Source organism: Haemaphysalis longicornis, unplaced genomic scaffold, assembly GCF_048455015.1.
Source record: "Haemaphysalis longicornis isolate Haplotype H1 unplaced genomic scaffold, Haemaphysalis longicornis Haplotype H1 scaffold_12, whole genome shotgun sequence".
Taxonomy (NCBI): domain Eukaryota; kingdom Metazoa; phylum Arthropoda; class Arachnida; order Ixodida; family Ixodidae; genus Haemaphysalis; species Haemaphysalis longicornis.
In genome coordinates, this window is record NW_027526225.1 from 83,656,720 (window position 1) to 83,669,117 (window position 12,398).

The following is a 12,398-nucleotide window of genomic DNA, read 5'->3' on the forward strand; positions in this document are numbered from 1 at the left end:
GGGTGCTTTCTATCATATTGATGTACCAACCAGAAAAGTTTCGACTTTTCTGAGGCACTCAGCACACCCCTGCATCTTTGAGAGTGCACGGACCTAGGCTCGGGCTGTTTTTTGTTTTCTCATAAAGGGCATGGCTACAACCTGAGGGAACATAACGCTTCCGTAAAAAAGCTGCAATCGCATACATGCAAGTTGTACTTCCCATCCTCCGGGAAGCCCCGCACGCACACCGCGCTCAACCCGCTTCTTTCCTTCTGTCTTTCACAGCTCCTACCAAGCCAGCAGCAAATGGCGGGGAGGCCGTCGACGAGTCATGTTCAAGCGTCGAGGGGCGGAGGAGCATGATCCAGCCTTCCTCCTCCTCGCTGGCGTACCTGGACGCTGCGATGGCCTCCGAAAAGGACGACATTGCGCTGGTGGACGACGCCCTGGCGCTAAACGCGTCCGTGGAGGCAGAGATGCTCCTCCTGGCACTGGGCCCTAAGAGAGACCCGCTCACCACGGTCATCCCCATGACGCTAATCTACTCCGTCCTCTTGGTGTCCGGGGTCGTCGGCAACGTCTGCACGTGCATCGTGATCGCCCGAAACCGCTACATGCACACGGCGACCAACTACTACCTCTTCAGCCTCGCCGTCTCCGATCTGCTGCTGCTGGTCCTGGGGCTGCCCCAAGAGCTGTACCAACTCTGGCAGCGGCACCCGTACGTCTTCGGGGAGGCCTTCTGCGTGCTGCGGGGGCTCACCTCGGAGACGTCCACCAACGCGTCCATCCTGACCATCACGGCGTTCACCATCGAGCGCTACGTGGCCATCTGCCACCCGCTGAGGGCGCACACCATGTCCAAGCTGTCGCGGGCCGTCAAGTTCGTCGTGGCCATCTGGATCCTGAGCGCCGCGTGCGCCGTGCCCGTGGCCATCCAGTTCGGCATCGTGCATGAGACCCTGGAAGACGGCACCACGGTGCTGCCGGAGACGGCCGCCTGCACCGTGAAGCAGCCGCTGGAGCACGCCTTCGAGATGTCCACCTTCGCCTTCTTCCTCCTGCCCATGAGCGTCATCCTGGTACTCTACGTGTGCATAGCGCTGCAGCTCAAGCGCTCGGACGCCCTCTCGCGGCAGGACCACAAGTGCCACTCGGCGGCGGCGCCGGCCGCCAACCACAGCGTCACCAACGGGAAGGTGGGCGCGGAGTCGGCGACGGAGCAGCAGCAGCACGCCCAGCCGCCGCCCAGCAAGCTCCAGAGGGGCTGCCAGCTGAGGAAGTCGGTGCGTGGAGGGGCCGCCGCCTCGTCTTCACGCAAGGCGGTCATCAACATGCTGAGTGAGTGAATCACTTACCCCACTCTAGTCCCTAACACACGCCGACGGTGACAATCGGCCCAGAGAGTATGACAAGTCTAATATTCAAAGTTGCTAATACGGCCTTTCACCGTTTGCCTTACGGAATGCTTTGATATTTCGAAGCGTATCTTGGTGAAGAACACTAGCGTTTGTTTCAAATTTCAGGGGATGCTTCGGTATTTTAGAGCGATATTAGCTAATGTGAACCGAATGGAGTCGAGGTGATTCTGGAGTCGTGTGCTAGGGCGGAAAAGGCAATGATAACACAGTGCGTGTTGTGCCTAGCTTCGGAATTATAAATTTCGAATAAAAGCCGCATGCTTTGATTTGCGACCCGTCCACCTACTCAGGAATGGCTATGATACTTTCGGCGGCTTTGCCGCTACGGAAACAGTATGGGGCCGTACACCTGCCTAGTTTAGTCACAAATCTGGTCTTTAAACGAGCTGTTTAAGTATTTTATATCGTGGATGGCCGCCAGAAATATTCCACAAGCATGCGAAAATTCTGTCCCTCACTACGGATGTCTCTAGTCAACGTTTGCCAACGGCGTTTCCTTTCACAGTGAGCACAAACGTTGTTTGGACGTGCGGGTTATCGGAGCTGGGAAGAAGGCTCACGGAAGAGTATAGCCTACAGTGACACCCTATAAGAACTGCCTTCCACTGCACACTCCTGAAGTATTTTTTTTTCTCTCTCTCTTTAACAAGAGGGCTCGAACACTTGAGGCAACAAGTCAGACTAATTTACAAGGCGCTGTACAAAAGTATCATACGTATCCCGACGCTAGAAAACAGGCCTGAAAACACCCTAGTTGACCCAACGGACGCAGTCAACCGGCACATCAAACGCGACAGTGCGGCGTACCGTTGTAGCTGGCTCGCGGGGAAAAAAAACTATTTTGTGTCCCGAGGTGGCTCTGCAAGCGTAACCAAAACGGCATTTCTACAGAGAGTGAAGCCTCACCATCCTAAACATATCGTACAGCACTTGCTCGTCGCGCTTATGCTGAATACCAACAGACTCAGGAGGCACAGACGGTTAATTTAACTTGATTGTTCACCGCGTAACATACAAGAAAACATTCGGTGTCACGAAAAAGCAAAAAGTGATATTCTTCTATATTGTCACGCTGATTGGACAGGCCGCAGCCACCCGACAATGCAAGCCCTTTTCTCTGAAGCAGTGGTTTAGCAGGAATAGCGGAGGTGGGCGTTTGAAGAGAAATTTTCCAATCGATGATGGTGTGCTCATCTTACGCCTTCACTAGAGTCCATTGCAGGCGACTATTCCCAATATCCCTCCAGGCACATACGGGAAACGTAGCAATACGGGCTAGTATAAACTTGCGTATGACCTTTAACCGAAGTTTCTCTTTCAACTCGATTCATATCAGCCTTCCAATCGTCTAAGCAAGGTTCTGCGAGTTCTGCGAGTTCCATTTGCTCTGGAGTTCCCTTCGATTCCGTCCAATCAACTGATCAACGGCGACAGTTGAGAAATCTAAGGAATTCCTACGCTGCGCGTTTTTTCGGTCCCGCTGAGAGAGGTTTATTTATAGCATCAAAAGAGTTTTTCTCTCGTTGGTTTTATACCTTGTAAAAGAAATTTCTGAACATTCTAGCTTTGCGTCATCTGGATGTCATCAGCAAAAAAGAAAGGCACTCTCAAAAAACAATAAAAAGGGCAGAACAGACGCCTGCGGAACGCCTCTCGAGACACAGTAAGGATAAAAGTGCGGGCAGCTAACTTTGACGTAGAATGGTGTCTACGCACTTTCGTTACCATGCCTATTGAAACCGATAACCAGTAATCAATGCTTTAAACTGCCAGTTTCGACATGCTGTCGAAAACTGTTGTTTCGACATGTTGTTTCGACATGTTAGGTAAATGTTCTGAAATCAGTTTAAATTTTCCCGCTCCGGCGACATTGAGATTTTTTTCACGACGTTTTCTGCCAGCTTAGGTGCGTGTTTCTGCGAAAGAGGGCGTGGCTACTGCACTTGACTAAAAAGTATGCCACTCGTGGTTATGCTGCGTTACTACCAATTCTTTTTTTGATGAAAAGGTTCCTACCGTCCTAGCAAGTCAAACACCAAATTATGTTGCCAGTTTTGTAATCCAAAAGCGTTAAGAGGTGATAGTTATCTCAAAATGACACCAGTTGTTCGCTAGTGAACTTTCGTTCGGAGAAAGGGTAGCTTTATTCTGTCAAAGCTAATTTCCGAAACACATCCCCCCCCCCCTCCCCCCGAGTTTCTAACGTGAACCTGGCATTTCCCGCCAGTTTCCAGCAGTTTCGGTTTGGTTCTTGCGTTGCGAAACCCATATTTGGCGCTAGTATCACCCAACTTCAAGCCGATTTGCCATGGCGCCTCCCTCGGCTGCTACTGTTGTTCCTAGAAAAAAGCATGCCGCAAGTGATTCCACATCACCAATGCCTTACTTCTGCGATACCAGCTTCAACTGAAAGTCGAAAGATAACACCAAGTCGTCGAATAGCAGTTCAGACGAGGCGAGCGCAAGTTGTTCACCGGACAGTTTAGTTTCCGTACGAGGGTATTTCCGGAGGTCGGTAGTTCCGCACGGCTTCAGTGGAAGGAGTTTGTTAGTAGACCTGTCTATTCTGAAAAAGTCTCCAACAGGCGTGACATTGTTTCTTTTCGAAAATGTTCGGTGGCACTGCGATATAGGAGGCTCATAGTGCTGAACTCTCTTCATAGCGTGACAGCTGCTTGGTGAAAGCTTGCTGGGCATGATTCTAGCGCATCGTACCTTATTCCTGAAAGCAGGGCGACCATAGTGAGTCCTAATATGATATTAAACTGCAAATTAAAGTTCTGAAAGATAAGTGACGATGAGAACGTCCACAAGCATCCATCACCGAGTTTGGTTCAACTCCAAGCGGATTTCTTCGCATCGTGATCATTGACAAGGTGCTCTTACATTACGTGGGGACAAATTGGTGTCTGTAATAATGCCAAACCACCAGATTTCCTCCAGAGAACCACCCAAAATTGTGAAATTTCAAATATAGTTTGGGCTTCACCACAAGGCGCGGGCACCACGCGTGCTCGCATTTTCAATGATATCTAACAAATTGTTCTGAGCAAATCAATTTTTATTTTTGTGACTGGTTTTTGAAATTTTTGCCTATAAAGTGCATATTCTAATTTTTTTCTACTACTTGTGGGTTTCTTATACACAACTTCCTTTTCTTTATTTTCTTCGACGCCTGGACAAAAATTTGGAATTTGATAATTCTTTTGCAATCATTATTCATGAAAACATTATTAAAACCGGTGTCCTTGCAAAGGGCGTTGAATCAACCGCATTTTATGCCACTCCAATATGTGTCTAAACAATACGTTTGGCACAGAAAAAAACGTTTCCTTAGACACCTAAAAAATCGGCAAATTTCCCGCGATAGCGAAAGAGTAAAGAGGTCAAGAAAAGAATTGTCTATGTTCAGTAGGGGCAGTTTGCGCTTGATGACTGAAAACATAAAAATCCTTATTAAGGTTGCATAGAACACAGTACCGATTGACGTCCTATACAACGAACCACTTCGGACATTCGTTGCATGGAAAAAAAAAACAAGTTTAGTAGTTGCGGAACGGCCGGACATAAACCCATTCTCTTTGGAAAGAAGCATGCCTTTAGCACTCGAATACAAAGATTCTTACGATGATTAGCTTATAGACAAACCAGAAGAAAGCAAAATAGACCGGTAGTTACTGCCATTAGCTTACGAAGCAGTCTCACAATGCGTTCCAGGCCGTGACATACACGCATTGGGGTATCCGCCCATCGGATAAATCCGGAGTTTGGAAGATGAGGGCAATCTACATCATCATCAACCCTGCATATCATCAAATAAAAGCTATGCAGAATTCTTTTCCCACATTACCGCCGCTCTCTTCTCAGGCGACATCATTGCGCGTGCTGCTTAGGTGCGCCACAGATAATTCAGTCCATCGCTAGAGCGGGTATCCTCGACAAGAAGGATGGTAAGAAGGTATGAACGACGTCAGCGCACGCATTTCAATTTTATTTACTGCGGCTAAAAAAAAAAAAGATTTTCCAGCTACGGTAGCTAATGCGTTTCTGACGAGGGCTGGAGGACGCTTCCAATACATACTCATCTGAACTCACGTCGGGCGCACGGCACAATGACGTGCAGCAGACAATATGAAGCCGTCGCGATAGTGCGGCATAGCGAAACGGAGACACCGCATTCGTTGAACAGCCTTAGTTAAAAAAATTCAAACATAGGGTCGCTCAGGGAATCTGAAGAATGAACTGGCGCAATTACGCAAATAGCCGCCGCCACGGGAGGTCATTAATTTATCCCGTTTCGAGCGAAGCTATTCTGTGGGGCGTTACTAAACGAGGTGCACGTGTTTCCGGCAGCCGTCTCGCACCCACTCTCTCCTGGGCCCGCACGTCCTATGAGAAAGGACGCGTCGTTTTCAAAAATCACCGCCAGCCATTCCGCTCTACGAAGGTGGATGACCAGCGAAGCTATTTACCACACGACCAGGAGGGGACACAGAGTTTTGAACACAGGTACAACCTTATTCATTAAAGCAAAGCTTTCTATGCATCACTGATGGCGACGTTGCCCCAAAACGCTATGAAGGAAGGCCAATTTTCTCTGACGTTACCCGCCGCGGTGGCTCATTGGCTAAGGCGTTGTGCCGCTGAGCACGAGGACGCGGGTTCGATTCCCGGCGGCTGCGGCCACTTTTCTGGTGAAGGCGAAAAGCAAAAACGCCCGTGTGTACGAGATTTCGGCGGACGTTAAAGATCCCAAGGTGGTCAAAATTAAACCGTGGCCCTCCACTACGGCCCGCCTCATCGCCTGCGTTGCGTCGGCGCGTTAAACCCTACTATCAATCAATCAATCGTTCTCTGACGTTGATGATGCTCGTTGGTGAAGTGTAAGATGGTTGAAACCCGAAGCTTTCTCTTGTCGAAAGCCAATCTCTTCAAAATCCAAAGCCACAGTCCAAAATCCAAATCGTTAGCCCAAAACGCAGTGCAAGAAGTCCGACTTACACAATAGGTTTCCCCAAACGCACATCAAGCGCCTCAAGAAAGAAACGCTTTCCGGGGTTGGAATCGAACCTGGGTCTTTCTTGTTAAGAAGCCGACGACTGCGCCATCCGATTCCGCCATTCCATTTGGATATTGGACTTTGACTCAGGTTTTATATGGGAAATCTTCGCGTTTTAACCATCTTTCTCTTGATAAAAGGGCTTTGATTTTTTTTGTGGTGGAGTCAATCATGACCAGCAAATGGAACTCGGCGCAATGATAGAATCATTCAAGTAGCCAATCTTCATGTGTTTGTTTTTGGCAAAGTTTTGGTAAAACAATAGACAACCTTTTTAGGGTAAGGTTGACTTCACTGTAAGACGTTTCTGTTTGCTGCCCATGATGCAATGCGTTTACCAGTGGCCGCCTTACAACAAACGTCAGTGTAGCATCCCTGCAGCCGTGCACACCCCTTCGCTTTCTCCGCAAGGCAACGCTGAGCGGGCGGCGGCCAACTAAAAGTGTGCTGCTCCCTCCGGGCGCACATTTCGAAGTGTGCGATTTCAGGGCCATCCCTTTAACGCCTTTTTTAACACGCCTCTCTGTCAGCAAATTCTCAACTAAAATATGGCGGCCTTTTCGAAGATGGCGCCAACAAAATGTCCACGTGATGAGCAAGTTGCCAGATTTTGACTAAAAGGTTGGAGGGAATTTTGACGAAACGGTTGGAGAGAAGTGGCTTCAGCAAACAAATCAAATGTGGCCGTTCATTAAATCAATGCAGCGTCTGATTAGTTGATCTCTGCTTGCTGTTACGCTCCAATTGTGCCTCCCACGAAGTCGGGGACGAACGCAAGAAAGGTGAGCGCGTGGCGGATTTCCGAGTTGGGTTTTTCGCGAAATCATGCACTGAAATCCGAAAGCCAATTTGGGCGCCCAAGGTATTAGGGGTTCACAACAAGACGCAGGTCTCACCTATCAGTACAGATGAATCATTGGCGTCCAGTGGTCATTTTCGTCTTCAGATCCCGCAGTAAAGGACTTTGCAACGATCCTGCCTCAAAACGCTCAGAACCGATCGCCTGCCTGTACTCGGACAAATCGCGGACGTCGCAAGCAGAACACGGGTAAATTCACGAAAACCCGCATTGCCCCCGGCCTGGCTGCCCTCCACTCGAGCCTTGATTGCATTCTGCTCGCTAAGCGACAAGCGGTGCGGGCCCAGGCAGCGACCGTGCAAAAGCGGCTTCATCTGTCATCGTCCCAGCGACACCCGTGCAGGTCACACCCGCATTGCATTCCGAGGGCCGAACCCGAGCGTCGTCCTCGTTCATCCGAGCTTCTTCGCTTAAGGCTGCTCGCGGAGACATGGGCTGTCGCAGCTAGCCACCGCCACAACCCCTGCAGTGCTCGGCCATGCGTGGACGTTCGGAGGCGAGCACGGATGCGGGATATGGGGAGGTGGTACACTTCAGGGGTGCCTGCCCTGACTCGGAATGCGCAGGCTTTAATCGAATGCCAATCAATAACAGCCCACGCCGCTGTCCGAGAGATCCGGGTGGGGCAAGCGCTCGCCTGTTGCTTGCAATGGAACGGGCTTACTCAAACCTCATATCGGGGTGCCCAGTGGATCACACGGATACACATCGAGAAGGAAAGCTTGGCTTCACCGCTTCATCGCCATTCATCAGTCCTCAAAAGGTTTGTTCGGAAAAGAGAGTACTTCTGGTTCGTGCACGGATATTGAGTTGGGAACGAGCCGTAAATGGTTTAGACACCGATACTTGGCTTGCGGCGCACTGTATTAGACATTCCTCTGAATTTTGGCCGTGTGGTTCTTACAAAGACACTGCTAGCGCATGGATAATTACAAGTGCTTAATGAGCGCAGAATGTAACGACACTGAGTCATGGTTTTCTGTTTTCTCTGTACCCTTTTTCTCGTGATATACTACTGGCGATATCAGCGTAGTTTTGCGCATATGTAGATAAGATCACTGAATGGAACAAAAACGTTGACAATAGCTTGACATGAATCCGTGTGTGTCAGAGGGTACGTCAAAGGAGAGCGGAATGCTGGGCATGAATATCTCCAGGTGTCGAGTAAGCCGAAACTCAGAAACATCCGGATATTCGTGTTTTCACAAGTTGCGTGGGACAATTTATGGGGCACAGTATGGCTTAAATTCACCCTAAAAAATTGGCTCCAATCTCCGCTGTGAAGGTGGTTGGAAAGCAAAGCTTTAAACGACACCCACAACAATTGCCCATGCGAAGGCACTTGAATTCACACAGGTGGCTCTACAAAGAGTGAAACCAGAGATTCTGCCAGCCGTTACCAGGGATTCGCCGCGGGGCGGCGTTTCGAACGCAGCAGCAGCGTCGGCCACTGCCGGGCTAGAGCGGCGCGGCCGTGAGTCGGAACTGAGAGAAAACGCAGAGGAGGGTCTTTCGAAGGGTGAGACAGCGGAACCTAACCATCCTGGTGTGCTAGCTCGGGCCTACATCACCGCGCGACACAAGCGCAGACACCGAAACAATGCGCCATGTGAGCTTAATGATTCCCATTTATACCGATTTAAACTAGATAGCTTATTAAGTTCGAGAATTGCGAGAAAGCTGAGGGAACTTTATTAATCGCTATTTAGCAGAACTAGTTGCTCATTTCGCCGTTTGTAATACCTCTTAAAAAACAACCGAATCAGTATTCGCAAATTTAGAAAACGGAGTAGTCCCATTCGTTACAAGCAGTGCGCAAAAGGTAGCGTCTCTCTAGCGGCCAGATGTCTATATGGGGTTTGTACATTTTGTTTTCCCACCCTGCAAATAAAAATTCCAGAAGCCATGCCTGCAGCGCCCCGTGCGCTTCACAGTTGGCAGCGCGAAGGAAGCAACGCTGACAGCTCAAAGAAATAAGAATACTAAACAAAAGCAAGAACAGAGCTGCGAGGGAAATAGCCGAAGCGTTTTATATCGGGGAGAGAGCGGATGACTGCGTAAGTGATACCTCGATTGCTCTGTACAGTAGCGAAATGGGTTTTTTCTGAAAAACGTGCTGGAAATATATCTGGTTTTGTTATCATCGGTGTATGTGTACGCTCCTTTTTCGCCGTCTCTTTTCCTTGGGAATATAAGCACATGCGTAGCCGAATAAATAGTTGGAAGTTAGCGCCTGTCTCGTCTACTCTGTTCTTCATCCGTGTGTTTTCGTTACGCTTCAAATCATGGAATCTATTCACCAACTAGCTCAGCAAGAAGTTCTTCTCAGCTGACAGCTCGTCTTCGGCGCCCGCACAGGAAGGGTCACCTGTTTTCTCCCCTTCAAGCCGGTGTGCTGACACCACCCCACCTTGGTTAATTACGGAGCCTCGACCGAACAGGCCCGCAGGCCCAAGTCCTGCCGCGTGACGTCATGGCGAAGGCGTTTCTCCTCGGCTCGGGTTCTTCGTGTTCTTCGGTCCTGCGCTTGAGCTGCGCTGAGGAAACGAAGGGAGCGGCTCTCGCCTAAAAGGCTATTTTCGAGTAGAATCGCCCCCCGCCCCCTCGAAGCGGCGAACTGAGCAGCGGGCGACGCCAAAGTGTCTCTTCAGTTGGCGCTGCCAGGAGACGACGGAAAGGGGCCGCTTTGTCTGCTGCTGCCTGCTCCGGCCTCCACTACTGTCTCCTCGGCTGCTTCGTCTTGACTCCGGCTCCCTAATTGCGCGCCAAGCTTAAAGAGCTCTCTGGCATCACTTGAGGTACTCCCCGTGTTTGAAGTCTCTCGCAGGGCATCAGCTTTTTGCGATGCGCCTGCGTTATGTGCAGAGCACTTATCTTGTTTTCTGCAATTATTCAATCCCGTAGGATTGCATCAGCGCTTTCGCCATGGCAGTTAAACGCATACCGCCCGCCCGTTCCGTCGTGCGCTCTAGCCTCTCTGTTTCGCAGTTCTTTCAAATTACATGTCGGCAAAATAGCTCGATCCCCCGAACGGCTGCACCCAAGCTTTTCCCCCCCTCCTCCCCGAGATATAAAATTTCCCGCCAGTAGCGGCGTCATTCGTCTGTGCACGCCTGCTAAAAATGCAGGCACAATACAGACACGTTGCAGATTGAAGCGGAGTGCTTGGGCCCATTGGACTCGCGTCATCGCATTTCCGTTTTAAAGCAAATCTTTTTACCTCTACCCCCCAAGGGTTCTTTCGCGACCGTTGCTGTCACCAGAAAACCCCAGTGAACAAATAAAAGAATTTACTGGCACCGCCGGGAATCGAACCTGGAACTAATAGACTAACAAAGCGAGAGGCCGTTGTCTTACCGATTTAGCTACGAGCCCACGCGAAGACAGGGAAGGCAGGTGGTGTACTCTCCAAGCACATCTACGGGTTTACCCCTTGCGTTCTCGCTGAATGCCACTTGAAATCGTCAAGCGACCACTCACGCCCGTCTAGCGGCCCTGTGCGCACCTTGCTCATGTGAAAAGAGTTACAAAAATTAAAGGAAGCTCACACCAATGCATGACATCTCACTTCTAGTACTCCCGGCCGCGGCGGCCGCTTTTCTGGTGGAGGCGAAAAGCAAAAACGCCCGTGTGTACGAGGTTTCGGCGCACATTAAAGATCCCCAGGTGGTCAAAATTAATCCGGAGCCCTCCACTACGGCGCGCCTCATCGCCTGCGTTGCGTCGGCGCGTTAAAACCCTACAATCAATCAATCAATCCCTTCTAGTACGCCAATGTGCTAAAGCCTGTGGCCTCCAGTGTTCACGTAAAAAATCACAGCTCCTTGTCGTCCGCCCCCACGCCAAATCAAGGAATACATTCAAATACTCCTTGATGGCCAAGCCATCACTCCAAGCCCGAGGGTCAAGATCCTGGGCCCACATCTCGAGGATAACACCAAGAGTGACGTCTCTTTGCAGCGCCTCAAAAACAGCATTAATCAAATCATACACATACACATGAGCTGCCACCAAGAAGGAAGGAAGGAATAGTACAGGAAATGCAGGGAGGTTAACCAGAATACTGTCCGGTTGGCTACCCTACTCAGGGGGGAGGGGATACGGGAAATGAAAAGGAAAGAAAGGACAGCCAAGAAGCGAGGCCAAAAGGAATCCGGTACATTTCGATTTATTGAATCTTTTGTCCTCTCGAGAGTCACTTACGTTCAACCCCTGTCTTCTTCTCGGCAAGGAATACATAGAGATGCTTTATATAATGATTAGAGAGGCGGTCGAGCAGGCCATTGGTCTTCTCATGAGTGCGTCCACACAGAGGCTGCTTAGCGCGGGACTTCACAACACGGTGGAAGAGCTGATAGAAGGCCATCTTTCTAACCAGAAGGTACGACTCAGAACTGCGGTGGATAACCGCATGCTTCACCAGATTGACTGGGCAGCCCAAAATGTCACTCCGCTTGACGTACTCCCAGACTCTTGGCGATTAAAACTAAAGATGCTCCCTTTGCTTAGTAATATTAACCCCTCACATGACGAAGGTCACCGAAAAGCACGGGCTCAAGCGCTAAACACCACCCTCGGTGGGGATCATGCAGTTATCTACACAGACGCCTCCAAACATCAAGGGTAGCAATACGCCATCATCGTGGCTCCCTCCAGAACCAACTTCTTTGCGTGTACCTCGCTTAGGACCCAAGAAATGACGGCAGCAGAAGAGGCAGCCATCGCCTTGGCTCTCACTCAACCAAGGGTTCGGAGGGTAGTCACCGATTTCTAGCAAGCCTACTGGAATTACCAGTCGGGTTTGGTGTCCTGACCTGCACAGCGCGTGCTAAAAAACCACTCCCCAAACGGTTCCATTCAGCTCATCTGGACACCCCCTCACGTTTCAATGGAGGGCAACAAATACGCCCACCCAAGAAGCCTGCGCTTTTACCTCCCGTGCTATGGAGCTGCACGAGGACAGTCACCCGCTTGTCACGTTCAGGGAGATAACCCAGCATTATCGCCTTCTGAGACAGACCGTACCTTCACCTTACCCTGACCTTTCCAGAGAACAACAAACTACCTTACGGCTCAT

General features: G+C 50.1%; 1 protein-coding gene across 2 annotated transcripts in view; it reads left to right on the forward strand.

Annotated features, from left to right (window-relative positions):
• The first annotated feature begins 246 nt into the window (after positions 1 to 246).
• Positions 247 to 12,398, forward strand: part of LOC144162900 (pyrokinin-1 receptor-like) — a 100,150-nt gene continuing 87,998 nt past the window's right edge. For both annotated transcript variants that reach the window (XM_077693621.1, XM_077693620.1), the window contains exon 1: positions 247 to 1,323. In XM_077693621.1, the coding sequence (XP_077549747.1) occupies positions 342 to 1,323 (982 nt within the window). In that variant the 5' untranslated portion in view covers positions 247 to 341. The remainder of the gene's footprint in view (positions 1,324 to 12,398) is intronic.